This window comes from Myotis myotis, unplaced genomic scaffold (assembly GCF_014108235.1).
Source record: "Myotis myotis isolate mMyoMyo1 unplaced genomic scaffold, mMyoMyo1.p scaffold_m19_p_29, whole genome shotgun sequence".
Lineage (NCBI taxonomy): Eukaryota > Metazoa > Chordata > Mammalia > Chiroptera > Vespertilionidae > Myotis > Myotis myotis.
The window spans coordinates 2,213,001-2,236,713 of NW_023416334.1; the positions used below are offsets into that span (position 1 = coordinate 2,213,001).

Consider the following 23,713-nt stretch of genomic DNA (forward strand, 5'->3'; position numbering starts at 1 on the left):
AGGAGGCACCGCCTCACTGCTTCTAGGAAGGGGCCACACACTGACTCCAGGAGCAAAAGGAACCCCCCCCCCCCCCTTCCTGCCTCATTTCCCGCTCGCGCCTCCTTCGTTAGAAGCCGGGGATGTGAGAGCCTGGGCAGCGGTTAATCCGCTGGGGCAGGGGGTGCCGGGCAGCACACAGGCTGGCAGGTGCGGAGCGGAGAGCCGGAGTCCAGAGTCGTACAGGGAGGCCAGGAGGGTGCGGTGCGCGCCCGGCGGAGGGTGCTCGGGCCTGGGGCCCGGGCAGGCGGCTGGTTCCAGCTGCTTTGGATGGCTCCGGGGCTCTGGCCGGGGCACGTGGGCACAGGAGGCACCCCGCTCGAGGCTGCGTTTGTGTCTAAGTTCACGTGGAGATGCCTCTTGTAAGATCAAACAGACGAATGAGGTGCGGATGGACGCGCCCCTCGGGGTCTCGGGAAAAGGGTGCGGCTCCAGGGGGGGCCCACAGCCTCCCCCACCGCCACCCTGGGGACGCGGAGGGGCTGGGCCAGGCCCCGGGGCGCCCGGCCTCCGCGTGCGGCCGGGGAGACGCGCGGGGAGGAAGGGCGAGGCCGCGTCTCCGGAGGCCGCGCCGGGCCTGCAGCCAGGGGGCCGAGGCTGCTCTGGGTCCAACTCGGAGGCAGAGCGGGCGGCGCCTCCCCGCGGAGCTCGCCTTAAGGGGGGACGGGAAGGAGCGGAGGGCGGCGCGGGCAGGGTGACCTCTCCCCGGCCAGGCCCGCGGGCGTCCGCAGCCCGCAGGGCACCGAGCTCCGCCCGCCCGCGGCCGGCGGGGAGGGGGCGGGATCGGCCCCGCGGGCGGCGCATCCACTCTCCGCCGCGGGGGCCGCGCCAGCGCCTCCGGCCTCCCGCGAGCGCCCCGCCCCGCTCCCCCTCCGGCGCCCCGCCCGCTCCCCCCATCCCACCGGCACCCAGGCCGCTCCGGATCCCCCCGCCACCACCCGTCCGGTCGGGAGGCCGCATCCAAACCCACACCCGCCCGGGTCAGCTCCCGGCGTGGGCGGTGGGCGGTGGGCGGGGCCTCCGGCGGGGTCACGCGTCCCGCCCGGACCAATAGGCGCGCGGCTCGGGGTGGAGCCGGCCCGGCGGCGGCCGGCAGCCCGGAGCGGCGGGTGCAGAGGACGCGTCGGGCGGAGTGAGTGGGTGCGGCCCGGGGTCCACCGCGGAGGGGAACGGGGGAGGGGGGGGAGGGGGGGCGGGGGGGAGGGGGGCGGGGGGGAGGGGGGGGGGAGGGGGGCGGGGGGGGGGGGGGGCGGGGGGGCGGGGGGGGGGCGAACCGGGAGGAAGCGGGGCGGCCCCGACCCCCTGACCCCCTCTCTCCTCGCCGCAGGGAGCCATGGAGCGCCTGGTCCAGCGGGTGCGTGACGCTTTCCAGAGCGGCCGGTCGCGACCCCTGAGGTTCCGGCTGCAGCAGCTCGAGGCGCTGCGCAGGATGGTGCAGGAGCGCGAGCGGGACATCCTGGCGGCCATCGCCGCGGACCTGAGCAAGGTGCGCGGGCGCCGGGGCGGGGGCGGGGACGGGGACGGGGACAGGGACAGGGTCAGGGACAGGGTCGGCTCCGGCGGGGCGGGGGGCGCAGAAGGTGCCCCCCTCTCCCGACCGCCCCTGCTCGGACAGCCCCGCGGGCGCTTTGCAGACACAGGAGTGCGTGTGCTTTCTGGCTTCTGTTCGTGAATTGCCAGTTTATAGTTTTGCCTGTTTTTCTATGGCATTTATGGTCCTTTTCCCTAGGAACTTTTTTATATCCTGGATTTCGGTCATTTGTCGGCGTAATACATTGCAGATATTTTTCTCCGAGTCTGTTTCTTACCTTTTAACTTTGTTTACTGGTTCTTTTGAAGAAAGAGGTCTATTGGTTGCCGTTGTTGCACTTAAATTTTCATCCACGGCTGCGTTTTAGGTCAGTGCTCCTCCAGCTGGCGCACTGGCGACCCCTGGGGACCTCCTGAAAATGCAGACTAAGGCTCTGAACGTCTGGAGGCGGGTCTGAGAGTCCGAGTTTCTAATAAGCTCCCAGGTGACACCAGGCGCCTGTTTTGGAACCAAGCTTTGAGTAGCAAGGTTAGGGTAGTGCTTAGGGCATACATATATCCCCCTGTGTTTTCTAATAATATTGTCATTTTGGTTTTACTTTTTCTGAATTGTTGATTGTATTACAGATATCTCCTACCCACCTCCCCCTTTATGTTTTTACTTTTTATGTTTATTCCACAGGGAACAAGATTTTGCTCTGGCTTTGTGAGTCTCCCTCTCCCTTACTTCCCCCAAAAGATTATTTTGCAGGGTAGTAGTATCTTAGTAGTAGTAACAACAGGAAATATAAAATTCCCTTTAGTGTGCTTTAGGTGAAGGGCTGTGGCATCAAATAAACAAGATGGACTAATTAAGATTTCAAAAAAGTCTGAATCATTTATTCTACAAGCATGAAATGTTTGTGTGAATCTATCTTCCTATATAATAAAATCCTAATATGCAAATTGATCGAACAGCAGAACCACTGGTCTCTATGACGTGCACTGACCACCAGGGGGCAGATGCTCAATGCAGGAGCGGCAGCACTAAGGACCCCTCAGGGGATGTCCAACTGCTGGCTTAGGCCTGCTCCACACTGGAGGTCAGACATCCCCCAAGGGGTACCAGAGTGCGAGAGGACACAGGCCGAGCTGAGGCACCCCCCCCCACAGTGCACGAATGTTGTGCACTGGCCTCTAGTCTATATAATAAAAGCCTAAGCAACCGTTAAGGCGGAATGACCAGAACAACCGGTTGCTATGGTACACACTGAACACCAGGGGTCAGACGCTCAGCAGGAACTGCCCCTGGTGGTCAGTGTGCTCCCACAGGGAGACCGCCACTCAGCCAGAAGCTGGGCTCACAGCTGGCGAGCACAGAGGTGGTGGTGGGAGCCTCTTCTGCCTCCGCAGCAGCACTGAGGAGCAGCAAGCAGGCGGGTGGTTAGGAGCGAGGGGTCCCAGACTGCGAGAGGGCACAGGCCACACTGAGGGACCCTCCCCCGCAGGGCCTCTAGTGTGTGTGTGTGTGTGTGTGTGTATGTGTGTGTATGTATATGTATATGTATATGTATATATATCCTCTATAATAAAGAACTAATACGCTAATTAGACTGGACAGTGGAATGACCTTCACAGATGACCAGTGGGCGGGGCTGCGAGGGCCGAGCCCCTTGATGCATGAATTTCATGCATTGGGCCTCTAAAATATATATATATATCAAGCAACTGGAATGACAGAATGACCAGTCGCTATGACACACACTGCGGCAGCCAACTGGCCCAATCGGTGCCCTGATTGGCGCCCCCCCAATCTCCTTCAGTCCCTCCCCCCGCCGGCCCAGCCACCAATCGGCCCCTCCACCCCAATCAGGGTCAGGGCCAGATGGCCAACATCCTGCATCCCTCCCCCAAGCTGGCCTGGCCCAGCCCTGATGGCCCCTATCGGGGCAGGCTGGCCAGACCCCACCCATGCATGAATTCATGCACCGGGCCTCTAGAGAGAGAGAGTGTGTGTATGTGTGTGTGTGTGTGTGTGTGTGTGTGTGTGTGATTACTAAAGAAATACAGTAACTTCCTTGCCCTCGAGAGTTTTAAATTTGAGAGACAAAATATACACAGATAAAATATGAGAATAATTATAAACTACTGTATTAAGGTGAAATATTAAGATGCAGGTCAAAAGCATAATTGCTATGGTTTATAAAGTGTGATCAAGGCAAGCCGTTATTAATCAGGGAATTCATCCTGAAGGTAATGTTTAAGCCTGGTTTTAAATGCCTTGGGTGAGTAAAGAGGTTTTAGAGGGATTGAGTCTATTAGAGAGGGAGTTAGCAGGTCTGACAGCTTGGAGGTGCACAAGGCATCTGAATGGCAAGCCAGCTGGTCTGATCATGCCAGTGTGCCCTGCAGGTGTGCCTGGCCTGAAGTTTCTGACACTCGGGGTTGAGTGTGTCGTGCTTATGCAAGGTTTACTGTGACTCTCCTGACAGAGTGAGCTGAATGCATACAGCCAGGAAGTCATTACCATTCATGGGGAAGTTGACCTCGTGCTGGAGCAGCTTCCTGAGTGGATTACTGCTAAGCCAGCCAAGAAGAACCTGCTCACCATGATGGATGAGGCCTACATCCAGCCAGAGCCTCTGGGGGTCGTCCTGATTATAGGGGCTTGGAACTACCCCTTCGTTCTCACCATGCAGCCACTGATAGGAGCCATTGCTGCAGGTCTGATGTCAGCTTATGTCTTTATACCTTTTCAGAGGGTCCTATTCTCCTTGATTATAAATTAAGGATGGTGGCTAATTAAGTACGTTAGCTTTGATGGAACGCCTTGGTTTACACCAAGAGAATTTAAGAATATAAAGGCGTGAGTGGAATTGGAGTCAGGACTCCATATTCTAATATGGTTTCAGTTGCCAGCTGTGGCGGTGGATGAACCATTTGATTCTGTCTGGCCATTTCTTCATTCAGATAAGGGCTATGGGAGCAATGCTGGCCTGGGTTTATAGTAAATGCCAAGAGATTAAGGTCTCATTTCTGCAGGATCCAGAATGGCAGCTTTATGTTGACAAGGCCTGTTTGCCCAATAATTCCAGGGCAGAGAAGAAAGTCCAGGCGTGGGAGTAGGAGAAAAATGATTGGAAGATAGAGGAGTGGGGGTGGTGAGTGATCGGAAGACAATGAGAACTAGAAAGTTAGCATTGGAAAAGAGAAACTGAGACAAGTTCTTGGGCTCAGGGGGAAGAACAGAATTAGGAGCAGCAGAAATAATGGCGTCCTTAGCCTGTACTGCCTGCATGAACACCATTTTGGTAGCTATTAAAAATTTAATCAAGTATTAGATGATACTGTTCTGCTTTTTGCTTTATTTAGGAAATGCTGTGATTATCAAGCCTTCTGAACTCAGTGAAAATACAGCCAACATCTTGGCTAAGCTCCTCCCCCAGTACTTGGACCAGGTAAGAATGCCTTGGCCGTCTTCAGAACATCTCTTTGTTGTGGGAAACGCCCATTTGACCTCTCTTCCAGTCATGTCATGGATGGCTGGGGATCAGTTTGCACTTTCCTTAAGCCTCCAACAGTTGGCTTAATAAAAGAAGTTGGCTCCAAAAAACACTTAGAACAGCTCAGCTATTGTATTTATGCAGTACATTTGAGCCAATGGCTTCATGGGCACCCCTGCTACTTACAGATCCTCTTCTGCCTTTGGCATTTGTTTGCTCTAACGGGGTTTTAGGTGTGTTCAGTTGGTGAATTATTTAATGAGGGACTAGCACAGCGCTGGGTTCTGACCGTCTCTTAATGGAGTGTGACTATATAAGAACACTTCGCTTTAAAACGGGCCTGTTTGTGGCATGAAGCTACAGGGAGGAAATGGCCTCCCAAACCAGAGCTGTCCCTCAGGTTAGTGCTGGCATTTAAGAGTGTCCGCGTTGAATAGGGGAGATGCGCTCCCGACCACAGCTGCTTCGTCCCTGTTCGAGTCGGAGGTCCTCCCGCCAGCGTCACGGAGCTGGCACTGTTGAGTTCTGCGTGGAATGGCTGCAGGAAGGAGCCCTCATTTGACTGCCTTTGGGAGGCAACTTGGAAATATCACACTTGTAGTTGTCCACGTGGATTTATAATCTAACTCCGGCCCTTGGAGTAATATTGTTCTTTGTTGTCTTAACCACAGAACAGGTTTGTTCTAATAGCTGTGGTTATCTAGCTCCGAAGGATGGTGAAAACAGAGAGATGTCGTGGGTTGAGTAGGATTAGGAACCAGAGGACAGAGGTTGCAGGGCCTGCTTCGCCCCTCAGCAGGGGTAAATGCTTCACTTTCTGACCGTCCAGATGGGCATAGTAATGCCCACCCTGCCTCACTTCGCTGCTGGGGCATCGATCACACATGCTCTATAGAGTAAGCCATACGCAAGTTAAAACAAAACAGTCGGGCCAAAACCGGTTTTGCTCGGTGGATGGAGCGTCGGCCTGCGGACTGAAAGGTCCCGGGTTCGATTCCAGTCAGGGGCATGTACCTGGGTTGCGGGCACCTCCCCAGTGGGGGGTGGGCAGGGGGCAGCTGACTGATGTTTCTCTCCCATCGATGTTTCTAACTATCTATCTCTCTCCCTTCCTCTCTGTAAAAAATCAATAAAATATATTAAAAAAACAAAACAAAAACGAAACAGTCGGGCAGCTGAACTCTGAAGTGAATGAGGACTAATTAGCCCTCCTAATTAGCAGGAGACCTAATGAGTGGAAACATGAGGTCCACAAACCAACTTTTACTTCATGCCAGCACCTCAGCATGTTCTGGACACATCTCCCTCCGTCTTCCTCGCCATCTGTCCTCTGTCGTTGCCCTTCATGTCGCTTTTCCAAATGCACTTCTTCCGTAGTAGTGCCGATGACAGCCCCGTCCTGCAAGGGCTCAGCCCAAAGCCGTGGGACTTCTCCCAGTAACAGACGAGGCAATTGCCAAAAACACGTAAGCTAGTAAGTCACAGAGCAAGGAGTCGGTCAGGTCTGACTTCAGAGCGAGGGTCCCGCCTGCTGCGCTTTTATCGCAGTCCTCAGCAGGCAGTTCCTTGGTTCCTGCCATGGGCTAGCCCTGCGCTGTGCTGTGGAGGGGAATGTTCAGGTTCAGACATTAATGGGGCCTGTTCCACAGTCATTCGTAGCAGCCACTTTTTCTCACCTAAATCCTCAACTTGCACAGTCCCCGTCTTATACATTTCCCTGGCCAAGTGCAGCCATTTGCTCTTCTGTGTCTTCACTGCTGAGCTCATGTAGAAAACACTGCACTCTCCGGTCAGTGCCACTGTGGGCGATGGTTCCCAGGTGCCACTGGAGTCTGTCCCACCCTTGTCCTCCCTCTGCTCCCTCTTCTGTCCTCACAGGGCTGGTCTCCAGCCTTGGTTTTACTGAATGTTATATGTCCATGTTGAAGGAACTGCTCGTTAGGCAATTGGATTAATTTGGCAATGCAAATGTTTGTCTTTCTTTTTTTTTAAAGATTTTTAAAAAATTGAATTTAGAGAGAGGAAGGGAGAGGGAGAGAAACATTGATCAGCTGCTGCCTGCGTGCCCCCCCCCCCAGCCCCGGGGGGCGGGGGCGGGGGTTCGAGCCCTGACTGGGAATTGAACTGGCAGCTTTGAGGTGGGTAGACCAACGCCCAGCCAGCTGAGCCACACCGGCCAAAGCTGTTTTTCTTTCTTTAAGGACCTGTATGTCATGGTGAAGGGTGGTGTTGAGGAAACCACCGAGCTCCTGAAGCAGCGGTTCGACCACATTCTCTACACCGGAAGCACTGCGGTGGGGAAAATTGTCATGGCAGCTGCTGCCAAGCACCTGACCCCTGTGACGCTGGAGCTGGGCGGGAAGAGTCCGTGCTACATCGACAAAGATTGTGACCTGGACGTCGCCTGCCGGTGAGCTGGCTCCCTGGTCAGGGGGGCTTTCCCAGCACAGAGGGGACTTTTCCTAACAGGTTGATGTATCCTCTTTGCACTGGAACCCTACGCCTCTTGCTTGCCCCGAGAGACATGAAGCTTTGGTGGTTGATGTCCTCATGGGTAACAGAATCCTTGCACAAACTGTCTCCTCCGGCCACTGCCAGCAGCGATGCACAGTAGGCCTCACTCCCTAGAAGTCACGGGAGGGGTCTTCTGTACTGAGATTATAGATCTACAAGAAATTCTACTTTCTTGCTGGTCGGTGATCCAGGAAGTAGGTAATCCGAAGTATTGTGTGTGCCTAATCAATGCTGACATTCCCAACAGAAAGGGCATTCTGTCCATTTCTTAGCTGAGTTCCTTTGTTGATAAAACCAGTATTACTTATCTTTTAACTTAGATTAGCATTTTGCATCTGGGAACTAGAAAACAAAAGGTGTCAGGTTCTCTCTGCTAACTCAGGTTTCGCTAGCAGGAAGGACCAAAACCCAGAGGCTGTGTGCTCAGGGTGGTGTGGGTCCTCTCCCTCAGAGACACGGAGCCAGGGGGAGGTAATGAGGCTTCACTGGGGTCCGGGCTGCCTTCGTCAGCAGAAGTCTGCTTTTTTGCCAGAATATGGGACCCTCAGTTGGAGAATGTTCGTGTCCCAGACTTTGACCCATCCATGGGCACAGCTTTCAAGGGGAGTGGCTGCTGTTCTGCGTGCCTGAGCATCCTGCCAGCAGGACTAAAGCCGCAGCCAGGAGGGCAGAGCCTGTGTGGAACTCCTGCCATCCCTCATGTCTTTTTGGCTGGAGTGGGGGAGGAAGAGGGTGGAGAGGCTACTTCTCTCTTTCCTGTAGCAGGCAGTGGTTTCTCTGCGCGCCAAGGACTGTTCCCCGTGAGTTGGCATGAGAATTTCCCCGTTCCTTAGAGCACTTCACATCAGTTGGAAAATGCACTCCAAGTTCCAGCCAGCTGATTTAGAGACAAATTCTTAAAATATTTTTATTTTTATAAAGATGGTCAAATGCCCTGGCTGGTGGCTCAGTGGTTAGAGCATCAGCCTGCGCATGGAAGGGTCACAGGTTCGATTCCCAGTCAAGGGCAGGTACCTGGGTTGCAGGTTCGATCCCTGGCCCTGGTTGGGGCGCGTGCATGGAGGCAATCAATCGATGTGTCTCTCTCACATCGATGTTTCTCTCTCTCCTCCCACTCTCCTTCCTTTCCACGTTCTCTAAAAATCAATGGAAAAAAATATCCTCTGGTTAGGATTAACAACAACAACAAAAGATTACCAAGTAAGTGTTTGCACACGTGTTAGTTGAAAACATTCAAACAGCACAAAAGATGTAACAAATGAAGAGTAGACTTACTCCCGTGGCTCTGGGCTTTTCCCCTTCAGACGCATAGCCTGGGGGAAGTACATGAACTGCGGTCAAACCTGCATTGCTCCCGACTACGTTCTCTGCGAACCATCTCTCCAGAGTCAAATCGTGCAGAAGATTAAGGAAACCGTGAAGGTGAGTGTGTAACATGTCTGACTCGGCTGGTTTCATGAAGATGGGTCAGATCAGCTGTTTGCAGGCAGCACCCTTATGCCCTCCCTTCCCCGGGAAAATCCCAGTAGTCTGTGTGACTACGTTAACTTCCCGGCCAATTAAAAACGCTCCCTTTCCGTGGAGAGCCTGCCGGGAGGGAGGGTGGGTTGGTGTTGCGTCCACTTGTCTAATTGATTTGTTGATGGATGAACTGGTTAGTTGTGGTACATGCTTTAAAAGAGCAGTTTCAGCCTTTTTCATCTCATGGCGCACAAACGAATTACTGAAGTTCTGCGGCACACCAAAAACTATTTTTTTCCCCAATTTGATGAAAAAAATAGGTATAGTTTTGATTCGTTCACACTGGACGGCTGTTGTGTTGGCTGCTGTCATTTTTTTATCTGAAAGGCTAAAGGGAGAGAGGTCAGTGCCCCTGACTAAATAGTCGGGTATTGCATGTTTTAAAAACGCTTGCTGCACACAGGTAAATAACTATGTGTGTGGTTTTGAGAGAATGTTGCCAGGCTTTTGTAATCAGGTGGCATAGTGGTCATGCTAATTAAGGTTGCCGGTGGTTGTGTATGTAGAGTGTTTGGAGGAGTGAGTTAATCAACCACCTACTTCTAGTATGTTCTTGACATGGTTATTGGTCTTCCAGGTATTTAAAGTAAAGATCTCTAGCAAGGAAATCAAGGAAGGCTGTATGGGAGTGTCCTCAGTGCCTTGAAGAAACACATGATTTGGATTGAAGAAAGGAATGGGATAGACCAGTGTGACGAGTTCCCCAGTGGGAGGGGTCACTAAGCCCCCTGGGTGGGAGAAATTACTGGAACAGTCGTTCACTTGACAGGTGCTAACTGAGCACTGAACAGAAGGGTCAAGAACAGAGAGCACCGCTTACGATCCGAGAACTGACCTGTACCCCAGGAATTTAGGGAAGTGCAGTGCCCCAGGCAGGGCCACTGGGCCTCAGGTGCCAAGGGGCTTGGACAGAAGTGATGGGACGGAAGATGGAGCCAGACGAGGAGAAAATGAAAGGAGCGTTGGCCAGACTCGGGGAATGTGAGATGGCAAAGAGGGGATTAAAAATCCCTGTGAGACGATGAGTCCTTGAGAATCGGAAGTTGTGCTTTGTTGAGAATGGTGGCGAACTTGGCTTCAAAGGAGTAAGACCCCGTGGGCTTTGAGACATTTATTGTCTGAGCACAGTTCTCAACTGAGGTCCCCAGGGAGCCATGTAGGAACAGTTCCCGGTCCTCACCCTCCAGCTGTGGCTCAGTTGGTCTAAGGTGCCACCAGCATGGAAAACCGTGGTTGGTGGCACGGGGGGGTTGGGGGGGACAGGAACATACATGTCAGCAAGCTGCTGGGATGATTTTTGTTTGTTTGGGGGCGGGTTGGTTTGTCTGATTTGAGAGGACGTTTATGGAAGCTGGGGCAGTGAAACAAGGGGCGCTTAGGAGAGAGGCAGCAGCAGGAGAGCCTAGGCCGGGCTGCTCTGGCTGTCTGGGGAGTCAGGGAAAAGGGGCCTTGGAGACAGGTTCAGGGGTCCCCTGGTTGCAAGTCTCCTGGGGTCCCTTGGAGTTTAGGAAGTGCCCGCCTGAGCGGGAAGGAAGGTGTGGCCGCTCCTTGCCAGAGAGTCTTGCCCAGACCTGAGCTGTGTGTGCAGGTGGGCAGCAGTGCTCATTTTGCTTGAGAGTAAGCTGAGAGCTGTCGTGAGGCTTTGAAGTGACGCAGCAATTCAGTCATTTCGTGTTTGTTTTACATAATAAATATTGATTCTATGGCCTTAGAGGTTTTTGCCTTGTTCAGTTGACCGGGCTGTATTTTGATCTGAGTGGTTGCCCTGTCATCTGTGACGGGTGGGAATGCCCGTCTAGAGAACATGGAAAACGATGGAAAAGCACACAGCTCAGCCACCTGCATGCAGAGGGCTGGATGGTAAATATTCTAGGCTTTGCAGGTCCTGGGGTCTCTGCTGCAGCCACAGCTCCGTGCAGGGAGCAGCCACAGCCATAGGGAAGCAGGGTCCTCAGATGGAGCAAGACCTTCTACCCGCTCTCGCGGCCCCTGCTCGGGCTCGGCCCACAGGCAGACGCCCGAGATCCCTCTGACCCGGAGACCGTGGAGAATGACAAGCGTGTGCAGCTGCTTGAACTCCTGTCCTTGACATGCCAAGAGGCCTGGATGTGCCTCGATGGCAGATTCTCCGTGACTTGCAGCGGGTGACGTCTGATGAAGCCATTATAAGTTGGAAATATAAGTGGAAGTTGGTTTGGCACCTAACCTGCTGACCATCCTCGCCTCGGGCGGCGGAGCTTAAACTCGCTCAGCACTCACATTAGCCTGCTCTTGGGCACAGCCACCCGCTGCCGCTGCCCAGCCGGAGCTAGTGCACACCGCACCTCACTGGCCCGGGAAAAGGTCAAAGTTCCAAGTACACTTTCTGCTCAAGTTGTGTCACTTTTGTGCCGTCAAAAAGTCAAAAGACCTAAAGTTGAACCCTCAAAGTTGGGAACAGTCAGTACCATTAAAGCACTTGGTGGGGGGAGATGTGATGATATAAAACCAGGTCGATTTCTGAGCATGAGTGGATTTTGTACTTTTAAAGAAGTTGAGGGGGAGAAACCAAGATGGCGGCATAGGTTAACGCCAGAGATCGCTGCCTCAAACAACCACTTCAGAGATATAACTAAAGGACAGAACAGACATCACCCAGAACCACGGGAAGGCTGGCTGAGTGGAAATTCTACACCTAGGAGGAAAGAGAATATCATACCCAGACTCAGAGGAGGCGCAGTGCTGAAGTGAAATACTCAGGTGCGGAGTGCGCGCGGAGCAGGCTGGCGGCGGAGGGCGCGGTTGTTGTTTTCAATCGGGAGGGAGTTTCAGACTCTGAGCTCCAGATCCGGGCGAGTCTCTGGGGACCGAGACTCAAACGGGAGAAACGGGACTGTCTGGCTTCGGTCGGAACTCGAAGGCAGCTTTCTCTCCGAGGTTTGCAGCCATTGCTGGGGCTCTGAGAGGCAGAGCCCCTGGGGAAGGAACTGAGAGTCGCCATAACTGCTTGTTCCGCCCGCCCTGTAGATCCCCGGGGACCCGCCCCGCCCAAGCCCTGCGCAGCGCCATTTGCCGGATAGCCTCAGGCAAAAGCTAGATTAGCACCGCCCTAGAGATCCAGCACAGAAGCCCTCCCACTACAGACACAGCAGACTCTCATAGCCAGTTAGCCTGGAGGTCAAATCACCCTGGTATTGCCGACATCAATCAAGGCTTAAAGGCAACAAGACTGCAGACAAAGACCACTAGGGGGTGCACCAAGAAAGCATAAAAAATTCGGAGACAAAGAAACAGGACACAACTGTCAATGGAGGATATTGAGTTCAGAACCACACTTTTAAGGTCTCTTAAGAACTGTCTAGAAGCTGCCGATAAACTTAGTAAGGCCCTCGAAAAGACTGGTGAGACCGCCGATAAATGTAGTGAGATCCTCAAGAAATCTAATGAGACCCTCGATGTTGTGATAAAGAACCAACTAGAAATTAAGCATACACTGACTGAAATAAAGAATATTATACAGACATCCAACAGCAGACCAGAGGAGCGCAAGAATCAAGTCAAAGATTCGAAATGCGAAGAAGCAAAAAACACCCAACTGGAAAAGCAAAATGAAAAAAGAATCCGAAAATATGAAGATAGTGTAAGGAGCCTCTGGGACAACTTCAAGCGCACCAACATCAGAATTATAGGGGTGCCAGAGGATGAGAGAGAGCAAGATATTGAAAACCTATTTAAAGAAATAATGACAGAAAACTTCCCCCACCTGGTGAAAGAAATAGACCTACAGGTCCAGGAAGCGCAGAGAACCCCAAACAAAAGGAATCCAAAGAGGACCACACCAAGACACATCATAATTAAAATGCCAAGAGCAAAAGACAAAGAGAGAATCTTAAAAGCAGCAAGAGAAAGAAACCCAGTTACCTACAAGGGAATACCCATACGACTGTCAGCTGATTTCTCAACAGAAACTTTGCAGGCCAGAAGGGAATGGCAAGAAATATTCAAAGTGATGAATACCAAGAACCTACAACCAAGATTACTTTATCCAGCAAAGCTATCATTCAGAACGGAAGGTCAGGTAAAGAGCTTCACAGATAAGGAAAAGCTAAAGGAGTTCATCACCACCAAACCAGGATTATATGAAATGCTGAAAGGTATCCTTTGAGAAGAGGAAGAAGAAGAAAAAGGTAAAGATACAAATTATGAACAACAAACATGCATCTATCAACAAGTGAATCTAAGAATCAAGTGAATAAATAATCTGGTGATCATAATAGAATCAGGGACATAGAAAGGGAATGGACTGACTATTCTTGTGGGGGAAAGGGGTGTGGGAGATGCGGGAAGAGACTGGACAAAAATCGTGCACCTATGAATGAGGACAGTGGGTGGGGAGTAAGGGCGGAGGGTGGGGCGGGAGCTGGGAGGAGGGGAGTTATGGGGGGAAAAAAAGAGGAACAAATGTAATAATCTGAACAGTAAAGATTTAATTAAAAAAAAAAAAAAGAAGTTGAAATATGGGTCTTTTGTGACAGTTAAACACTGTTGTTTTAAATAGGAATTTTATGGAGAAAATATAAAAGAATCTCCTGATTATGAAAGGATCATCAATCTTCGTCACTTTAAGAGGCTCCTGAGTCTGCTCGAGGGACAGAAGATCGCCTTTGGTGGGGAGACGGATGAGGCCACCCGCTACATCGGTGAGGGGAGCCCCTTCCTCACGGGAGAGGGCAGCTGGACAGTGTTTACTGACACTAAGCAAACAGATATTTAGTGTAAAATAAGCTTAAATGCTGCTTCGGGTAAGCTGTATGGATGATCACACACACACACACACACTCACGTTTAACTGTACCACATGTGTTGCACTGGCTTTTCTGTATTGACGCATATTTTTCTTCCTAACTGCCCCGAGAAGCAGAACTCTGTAATTACTTCCAGTTTACGCCTGGAAAAACAGCTCAAAGACGTAGCTGAGCCATCATTCCACAACTAGCCACTGGCAACACTTTCGCAGAAATTATTTTTTGATCTGTCATGCTTGACATTATTTGTTCACTTTCTGTGGCTTTTATTTTCTGCCATAAATCTGTATTAGTTTTGAATTTTAAGCACCTTTTCCAAAGTAACATATAACAGAGGAATGACACATTGAGTTGGCAAAAAAGCTGCCCGGACCAGCTTTTCTGCTCTTATCAGGTAGGATGCTGCGCATTACAAAACCCACTGAAAACTCACACGGCTCAACCCATCAGGAAGACTGTTCTAGGATAAGGAGCAGCTGAGTGCCGCCTGTGAATTCAGTGGCTCAGTAATACCTCGGGAAGCCCCGTGGTTGGTCTTTCTGTCTTCCATCCTCAGCCTGTTGACTTGCCCGTCCCCGGCTAATCAGTGGCCAGGGGGACAGTCATTCATGATTAGCTCAGACTGGTCAGGAGCTTTCCTCTGACCCGGAGTCAGGGTCACCTGATCTGAGCTCATGGCTATGCGAGGAGGGTGGACACCCACACCGAACCCGTTCTCTGACTCGGGGGAGCATGGATGGGGGTGCACATGGACACCCCTGAGTGCTGGCAGAACCTGGTCAGAGACGAGGAGTCAGGGAGGCGCACAGTCGCTGCCGTCAGGTGCTTCCTTCGTAGTTGACCGTCCAGCGTGTGACAGGTCCCTGGGGTGTGCTGATGCGCCAGGAGGCTGGGGTGCTCGCCCAGCTCCTTCCGCGTCCACAGTGCCTCCCTGTGCCCCTGCCCGCAGTGGATGGAGCACTGAGCTGAGGGCGAGGGAATCTTGGCCATTTAAGTATGTTTTCTTAACGTGTAACCGAATGGAATGCAGGTCAATGAGACTGCAGGAAAACACTTGTAAGAAGTGTTGATGTGACCCAGAGGGGCTCTCTGTGCTCCCGGAGCTGTGCACACAGCCTCCTGTTAGGCGTGTGCTGTGACCAGGGTTAAACATGAGCAGGATGCATCCAGGCACAGCTCTTTCTCTTGGTTTGCATGGTGACCCCGAGTCAGGTGCTTGCAGACATTCAGTTAGCACAGGCTGGTCCCATACTCGGGGCTTTCCCGGGCGGGTCCTTGGGGGAGGGAAGGGATGGCGAGGTGGCCTGCTGAAACGGGGGGCGGGGGGGGGGGGTTGCATCTCTGTCTCCTGTAACATTTTCATTTGCTTATTTTGTTTTCAGCCCCAACAATACTTACTGACGTTGATCCTGAAACCAAGGTGATGCAAGAAGAAATTTTTGGACCAATTCTTCCAATAGTGCCTGTGAAGAATGCAGATGAAGCCATAAAGTTCATCAATGACCGCGAAAAGCCATTGGCTTTCTATGTGTTTTCTCATAACAACAAGGTAAACGTTACAGAGCGCAGCACACTCACAGCCACTATTGTAAGTCCGGGGCCCTTTGGCAGCAGAGCCAGTGGTGTATTTTGTGTGATACTAGGACCCACCACCTCTTCTCAGGAAGCTGGGGCTGTGGTGACTGCCTGCCCCCTGGGGGTAGATCTCCACCGTAATTGGGAGCCTCAGGGGGCGGCATTAGAAGCTTTTCTGTGCCGCTGCCCAGGGCTGGGGGGCAGCAGTCTCTGGCTGCTGGGAGGTGGTGCGATGTCTTTAGCTCCTCCTTGCTGAGCGCTGGCGAGAGCTGTCCGCCTCGCTTGCCGTCCGGCAGGTGAGCACTGCACGTGTGACCCCAGCCTGGGCAGCCGCACCCCTTTTCTGAGTGGCTTGCCCACGTGCATTACAAGGGGACTGGCTGCTGCTGAGGGGCAGGGGCCTCGAGGTGGGCACGCGGGGTCCAGAGGCTGATGGAGCCGGCGGTCGAGGTCTGAGGCGTTCCTGGTGCAGCGCTCGGGTGCGGGGAGACGGTGTGCGGGCTGCGTGAAGAGCGGGCTGGCCACACGCAGGCCTGACATCTCAGAGGCCGTAGTGGCGATGCGGCCTGGAAGCTCAGGTCCCGGGCAGGTGCGCTCGGTGGGTGGCCTGTGCGCAGTCCCCGCGGCGTTTCCGGTGAAGCGCCCGGGCCGGTCGGCTCCCGGGTGACGTGGCACTGACCCGTCAGGTCTCACTATCCCCACTCAGGTCTTAGGACACCATTTCTTCAGAAACTGGGTGCTAAGTCTTACATATTTGTTGCATTTCATGAAAGCTAAATGATATCTAGAAGTCATACTCTGTAACTTAAAGCAGAGGTGGAGAAGTAGTAACAGTTTAAAAAACCAGAGTAGAGACCGGACCCTCCCTTATTGTTAAAAAGGCTTCGCTGCCATTTTGGGGGTCCAGCTCGAAGGGCGATTCGGGGCTGCCTCCGTGAAGTGCTAGCCGTGCGCCTGCCAAGTTCAATAGGGGTCACGTTTGCTGTCTGCCCTGTGCGGGCGCCTCTCCTGTATGGGCTCATGGTTTGAGAAGAGCAGGGGCTCCCCGAGTCCTATTGGAGGTGAAGCGCGGCTCCCCCATGCCCGCGTGCAGCCTGAAGCGCTGACCCAGCCTCTGACCTCGCTCTGTCCCTCAGCTCGTCCGGCGGATGATTGACTGCACGTCCAGCGGGGGTGTCACGGTCAACGACGTGATCATGCACTTCACGCTCAGCTCCCTGCCCTTCGGAGGCGTGGGTGAGTGTCCCCGCGCCGCCCCCAGCCGCCGCGCTTCCCGCGGGTGGTCCTCTCTGAGCGCCCTCCCGGTGCCCGGCGCCCGGTGGCAAGTCCTCTTCCTGCTCCCTCCGGGCCCTCTGCTGGGGCTCCTCTCTGTCCTGCCACCACCTTTCATCCTGAGTAGCACCTGCCACGGCCTCCAATTATGTTGTTCCTTTTGTTGCTTTACGTGTTGATTGTCCTTCTCCCACATTTAGGGGATTTTGGAGCCAGCAGTCAGGTCCCTCCATCTTGGTTAGGGAGGTAGTGAGTGGCAGAGGAGAATGCCAGGAGCACAGTGCCAGGCTGCTCGCCCTGAGCTGTCCCCTGGGCACTCACCTCGGTGGCGCTCTGGGGCACAGCCTGTGGCTCCCTCTGGGCTGTGACCTACCGGCCTCTTTCACACCTGGGAGGACTGACTTAACTTTCTATTTAAGGAGGGAGGGATCTCTTGGGGGTCGAGCAACATGATCTGCTGATGGATTGGAGTGTTTGGGTGTGGAGGGAGGTGGTGAATGAAGGAAAGGATGGTTAGTGAGATTTGGGCTGTAGTTATGTGGTCTCACTGCCCACAACCTTCAAGGATTAGAGTAGACGCCGTTGTGTCTGGTTCCTCCATGCCCGCAGGATCCCGTGGCGCCCTGCGAGGCCACAGGGCCGCTAAGCGCTGATCCAGTGACGGGCTCAGTCCTGTCTGACTGGGTGCATTTGGCACCATTGACCAGATGCTCTTCTTTGTAACAAAACAAACCTTCCCCCCAAATGGCTTAGTAAGAAAACTCGGGAAAGATAGAGGAGCCCAAAGAAACAAACTCAGATTACCCATAACCCACTGGCTAGAGATAGCCTCTGCTGATGTCTTTCAAGTTCTTTTCAAAATGCTGACCTTTTGATCCATGTTGCCAGATTTCCTTGCCGCTTCAGCTGCCATCTAAGTGATGGACCAGTGAACTGCCTCCCGGCACTGGGTGTCTGGGCTGCGCCACGGTCCCGCACACGTGGTGGCCTGCGCCACGGTCCCGCACACGTGGTGGCCTGCGCCACGGTCCCGCACACGTGGTGGCCTGCGCCACGGTCCCGCACACGTGATGGCCTGTGCCACGGTCCCGTACACGTGTCTGTCCAGCACACACAGTAGATTTGAGACATGAAAACTGGCCGAGAGCATGGCTTTTGAGAGGCAGAGACTGACACTTGCCTGTCGCCACCCAGCGGTGTCACCTGTCGCCCTGGTCTTGGGTGCCTTCTGGGAGCTTGGAGGCAGCCGGTGGGTGCGTAGGGCTGTGGAGCGGAGCCACGTGCCGGTCTGGGCTCCATCCTGGCCTTGCGTTTTCACCTCGGGCAGTCCCCGCCCTTGCGGGCTCCCTCCCCTCCGGACTCGGGGTGATGCACTTAGCACTGTGCGGGGTGGTGAGTGAGGTCAGAGGCCGCACAGCACTGTCCCTGGCGTCCTGAGAGCCCTGCCGGGGAGCTGCCCACCTGCCCTCCTCTTGGGGAGCGTCCTGTTCTATAGGGAGGCCCGCCTGGTGGGGACGCTGGGAAGAGTGTCCTGAGAGGAGCCCCTGGCGCCGGCCCAGAGGTGGAGCCGGTCCGAGGCAGTGCCGCCTGCAGCACAACCGCGGTCTGTTCCTGTCTTTCAGGTTCCAGTGGGATGGGAGCTTATCACGGAAAACATAGTTTCGATACTTTTTCTCACCAGCGTCCCTGTTTATTGAAAAGTTTAAAGAGAGAAAGTGCTAACAAACTCAGATATCCCCCCAACAGCCAGTCAAAGGTGGATTGGGCAAAATTCTTCATTTTGAAACGATTCAGCAAAGGAAAACTCGGTCTCCTGCTCCTCGCCGTCTTGGGCATTGTGGCCGCTGTGCTGGTCAAGGTAAGTCCCGCGGCGCGTGCCGGCATCAGGTCCTGCCTGGGTGGCCGCCAGCTGCGCTCCTGTTGCCTGGGGGGCTCCTGGGATCTTTTCATGAACTCTGGCTCAGATGAAGGCGGTGGGCCACACAGCCTGCTGGCCAGCCTCCTGTTTTTGCAAAAAGGTGGGGGCACAGCCACGCCCTCGCTGGCTTGGCCCCTGGCTGCTGTTGTGCTGAGACTCGAGGCCACAGAGCCCACGGCCTGCGGCACAGTTGCCGACCTCTGGTCTCAGACTTCACGCCACGAGGACCGCCTGGCCGAGTTCTGAGCCCCCCGACCCTCTGGTGCTTTGCTCTGGGGCCTCGGTTTCAGTTTTGTTGGTGAATGTGCCTGAGAGGGAGGAGGAGCTCTGGTGGCGGTGGTGGTGGGGAAGTGACCGCTGAGGGAGGTCTGGGTGCTTTTTCTCCCTATTTGACTCCCATACAACGATTCTCTTGGTGACAGCGACATAGACACGGGCTTGCTGAGAGGCCCTGACTGCCGCCTCCCAAGGCAGTTTGTGTCCTTGAGGGGCGAGCCGGTGCGAGCTGGGGTGGGAGGGCAGGCAGTGGTTCTGGGCATTGAAGGGACTCGCCTGTGAGGAGCAGGCTGGGGGAGCGGCAGAGCTCGAGGTGCTGTGGGTATAGCGTGTGTGTGTCTGTGCTGTTCCAAAGCAGCAGGGCTTTGGTGGAATCGGAGATCCCAGTTGCATGTGAGGTCATTTGGGTTTTCTCAGAAACACCGGGCTGTGCTGAGGAGGGAGGCCCCGATGGGCCTCCTGGCGGCCCAGGGAGCCGTGTGAGCGGACGTGTCAGAACCCAGCTGTCTGTGGGAGTGAGGTAGGACTTCTTCTCTCTATGCAGCGGGCTGGGGCTGTGGAAGAAACAGTGTTCATTTGCCTTCGATTTAGACTTTGGCCCGAGTGTCAGATGTTAAAACTTAACTTTTCCACATTTCAAAAGGGTGTGTGAGGGTGGGTCGCTAGAATCTTAAAAAGTGTAGAGGTGCCGTAACCGGTTTGGCTCAGTGGATAGAGCGTCGGCCTGCGGACTGAAAGGTCCCAGGTTCAATTCCGGTCGAGGGCATGTACCTGGGTTGCGGGCACATCCCCAGTAGGAGATGTGCAGGAGGCAGCTGATTGATGTTTCTCTCTCATCGATGTTTCTAACTCTATCTCTCTCCCTCCTCTCTGTAAACAATCAATAAAATATATTTTAAAAAAGTGTAGAGGTGATGGTTAGCTGGGTCTGGATGAAGGTGCATCAGTTTTACAGAAGGACAGGCACTCACTGCCCCTTCCTCTCCCCATCCCTCCACGCTCCGGAACCGGACCGCCAGCCAGGTAGACCTGCAGTCGCTTTAGACACCGAACGCTTTGTTTGATAATTTGAGAATCTTCTAAGAATCCCTCAGTCACTTTTAGTTTTGTTTTGAGTTGTTTGGTTTTAAAATGTGACTTTAGGATTCATGGCAGCACCCGGCGTGTGCAGCTCAGGGCCTTCCATTGTTCGCCTTCCTGCGGCCCCAGCGTGCCGGGAGCAGCTCTCTGGCGGCAGCAGCCTGGGGCGGCTTGCTGCCCCTCTCAGCTGCAGCTCCTGGCCTGGGCTGGGACTTCGTAGCCTCGTGGCAATTTGGAGGTCCCGGCTGACTGCTCTCGGGCCTGCCATACTCTCAGGAAGGCTCCGCATTCGGGTCTGGAGAAGCAGGGCCGTGTAACAGTGCGTAGCTGCACCCGGCGGCGTGGCTCCGTGCGTGAGCATCGACCTATGAACCCGGAGGCCACAGTTCACTTCCCGGTCAGGGCTCAATCCCCAGTAGAGTGTGTGCAGGAGGCAGCCGACCAATGATTCTCTCTCATCATTGATGTTTCTCTCTCTCTCCCCTCCCTTCCTCTCTGAAATCAATCTATATATATGTATAATGTGGCTTTGATCCCTGGCTTTGAGATTAGCCTAATTATGACGTTGGGCAAGGCCTTTCCTTAGGCCTCAGCATCCTCGCCTGTAGGCAGGGGAGGCATCAGGCTTCCCAGGTCCCTTCCAGCTCCACCTCTCAGGGCTCAGTCCTGTGAGCTGTGTGCTAGCTGTTCAGGTTGGTTGAATTCAGTGAGACTATGGAAAGATTTGGTTTTCTTTTCCTCTTAGCTGCTTCTCTGCTATTCTCTCTGAGCTTGTATCCTTTTTTTTTTAAATCACCTTTTATTGTAAATAAATGACCGAGCCTATATTGGTCATTTACTTGAGGAATCTTTATTATAATTATGTGTGGATGTGATTGTATTCATTTTGCTAGAATTAGGATGGATTTAAAACACTTCTTTAAAAATCCTCTCCCAAGGATATGTTTTTACTGATTTGAGAGAGAGAGGAAGGGAGAGGGAGGGAGAGACAGAAACATCAATGTGAGAGAGAAACATCGTTTGGTTGCCTCACACACACACCGACCGGGATCAAACCCACAACGTTTGGAGTCAGGACGGTGCTCCAACCACCTGAGCCGTGAGGCCAGGGTGGGTCAGAAACACTTATCAGTAAATGGGAAACGGAAAGCGTGAGTGCTTATCTCCAAAGAGCTTTCGGAGCCTCGGGCAGTTCTCTGTAGACATTGGAACACACGCGTACAAGTGCACAAAGCTCCAGTGAAGCGCAGTCTGAGCTGCGGGAAGCCTTGCGGAGGGCGCGTAAGGGTCAGGGGTACAGAGGCTGGCGTTGGTAAGTGTCCTCCGGCCTCTGGAAATTACATATGACAGTTGAACTCTAAGGCGTGTGGCAGCACTTCTTCAGCCTCACAGCATGGCTTGGAGTTAGTAGGACTTTGGAATTTTAATCGTGTTTTAAATTAATTTTTAAAGGGAGAGAGAGAGAGAGAGAGAAACATCGTTTGTTATTCCACCTACTTATGCGTTCATTGGTTGATTTCTTGTATGTGCCCTGACCGGGGAGCAAGCCCTCAGCCTTTCTGTATGGGGATGACGCTTTAACGAGCCACGCTCCCGCCCATGGTGAAGCTTTAGTGGTACTGCAGCTGTCAGCAGTTCTCGATGTCATGTAGCGGCTGCTCGCAATGCGAGGACAGTAAATAAGCATTTTCAGCTCCCGTCTCTAGGCCAGGGCTGTCCCACTGGCCTGGAACAGGGTGCCGCCGCCGGCACCAACCTGTGTGGTTACAAGTGTTGGGGGAAGAGCATAATCTTGACCCAGTTCACACCGCACTTAGACCCTGAGGGATACGCGGCCTTTGATGGAGCGCGTTTGGAGGGGGCATCCTCGGCTCCCGCCCCAGGGCTGGCTGGTAACCTGGTCTCTCTCTCCTCTGCAGGCTGTGTACTACTGAAGCGTGGCCCTGCTCAGCCCCCTCGCTGCCCCCACCGAATCATTCCTCTGTGAAGTAGTTCATGAAGCCATAGGTTTAGCATCCTACCAAATGGAAAGAGAACACGCAGCCCTGTACTCCACCCTGACGTCATTGCCAAGCGCCACGAATGCAACTTGCATTTCAGCCAAATCCCAGCATTCCCCCCTGAGGACACTCAGAACCCACTCTCGACTGTGCTTCCCGGGTTGGGGCCGGGGAAGGAGAATGTCTGGAGCTACCCCTGCATCCCCTGGGAGCTCGGAGGAGCCTCAGGCCCGCCCAGGACCGCCTACCCCCATTCATGGGACATGGGACACCCCGCCCTGTCCCTGCTGTTGCCTCCATCACTCTGGAAACTTTCAAGAGTTCAGTCCGGAGAGATGAGGATGGATTTTCCCCGGCTCTAGAACTCGGGGAGAGGGGTCCCTGTCCCTTGTTCACCCCTTGGGACTTGTGGACCTGACCTCCACGAGTTGGCCCGCCCATCAGACCAGTGGTGCTCCTCCGTTCTTGTCCATTCACCGTCCTGCCTTGTGTTTGGTTGTGGCATCTCTTGTCCCTGCCACGGAGGCTTATTGTGACGGTAACCCCGAAGCATCCTGTGAACCCTAGGACTTCCGGGAAGACAGTGCCCGTTTCATTCGGGTGTCACCTGTCACTCTCACGGTGTAGGCGTTACAGATCCTACATCTTGCAAAACCTAACTGGCATTTTCAAACGTAGTAGTAGGAGTGCTGTACTTACAATCCTTACCCTCTGTCAGGGCCCTGACATTGCAAGTTAGTGGTTTTCCAGGGGCAGATCTTTACGTTGTTTATTCTCTAGCAACAATGCAAGGAAGTTTCACTTCTTTAAGCTGCAGAGAGGCCCCTTGTGGGGAACCCATTTCCTGTCTGTGGGGGACAAGAGGCCTTGGATGCTCAGGGCCTTGGGGTGGTCCTTTGGAGAAACCTGCAGGAGGACTCGACACCGTAGCAGTTGGCCAGGCTGAGGGGATGGAGGGCCAAGCAGCCGCCCGCTGGGGAATGTGCTCAAGAGGAGCCCAGAGGAGAGCGGGCTCCCCGTGGGGCCTGCTGGGGACTGGCGGCCTGAGCCCACCTTCCCCCAATTTGAAACAGACTCCGCCCACCCGACGAGAGAATGTAATTCACTATGGAATGTGTAATCTGCTTTGTTGGGTGAGTTCGTTCCTTGAAGACGGTCTGAAGTATGTCTTTATCACAGAATGAGGCGTCAGGAATTCATCACTACACTGGTTTAGGAAAAAGCTGCTTAAACTGTAACTATAGAATAATCATAATTTCAAAATGGCATTTTCATTTAGTAAATTGTAATTATAATTTCTAGTTAAACTAAATTATTGGCTTGTCTACTAGTACATTCCGCTTCAAAATAAACCATTATATTTGATGAAATGGTATGATTTCCATAACATTCTTAGAGTGGAACCTCAGACATGATCTTTGGGCAGAATTCTTTGATCATACATTTTCTCCAACGATAAGTACGTATTTTGTCTTTCCCGAAGGCGGTGTCTCTGCTTCCTCTAAGCCATGCAGCGCCTCGTTAACTTCTAGCTGAGGAGGCTTTCTGCCCTTTGTAGTTTGGTTTTTGTTGGTTTTTTTTGTTTTGTTTTTTAAATATATATTTTACTGATTTTTTACAGAGAGGAAGAGAGAGGGATAGAGAGTTAGAAACATTGATGAGAGAGAAACATCGATCAGCTGCCTCCTGCACACCCCCTACTGAGGATGTGCCCGCAACCCA

The 23,713-nt window shown here is 53.4% G+C and overlaps 1 protein-coding gene across 4 annotated transcripts; it reads left to right on the forward strand.

Annotated features, from left to right (window-relative positions):
* The first annotated feature begins 1,050 nt into the window (after positions 1 to 1,050).
* On the forward strand, positions 1,051 to 23,361 carry ALDH3A2 (aldehyde dehydrogenase 3 family member A2). Of its 4 annotated transcripts, none has more exons than XM_036296325.1 (12): positions 1,051 to 1,171; positions 1,367 to 1,525; positions 4,041 to 4,272; positions 4,921 to 5,006; positions 7,253 to 7,461; positions 8,870 to 8,987; positions 13,624 to 13,765; positions 15,253 to 15,419; positions 16,582 to 16,681; positions 18,340 to 18,575; positions 19,329 to 19,431; positions 21,911 to 23,361. In XM_036296325.1, exons 2-11 carry the CDS (start codon positions 1,373 to 1,375, stop codon positions 19,392 to 19,394), a joined length of 1,509 nt encoding a protein of 502 aa, XP_036152218.1. In that variant the 5' UTR covers positions 1,051 to 1,171; positions 1,367 to 1,372; the 3' UTR covers positions 19,395 to 19,431; positions 21,911 to 23,361. The 4 variants fall into 4 exon arrangements, with proteins under 4 accessions (XP_036152218.1, XP_036152217.1, XP_036152219.1 ...); XM_036296324.1 differs by having other exon boundaries at positions 1,053 to 1,179; XM_036296326.1 differs by lacking the exon at positions 19,329 to 19,431 and having other exon boundaries at positions 1,053 to 1,179.
* The last annotated feature ends 352 nt before the right edge of the window (positions 23,362 to 23,713 follow it).

What these genes read in the sequence shown, in the direction of transcription:
- ALDH3A2 (XM_036296325.1), top strand. Translation starts at nt 1,373, where the DNA reads ATGGAGCGCCTGGTCCAGCGGGTGCGTGACGCTTTCCAGAGCGGCCGG. An exon ending in AGATTAAGGAAACCGTGAAG is followed by an intron (nt 8,988 to 13,623) that starts GTGAGTGTGTAA and finishes TGTTTTAAATAG; the next exon opens with GAATTTTATGGAGAAAATAT. An exon ending in CCTGCCCTTCGGAGGCGTGG is followed by an intron (nt 16,682 to 18,339) that starts GTGAGTGTCCCC and finishes CCTGTCTTTCAG; the next exon opens with GTTCCAGTGGGATGGGAGCT.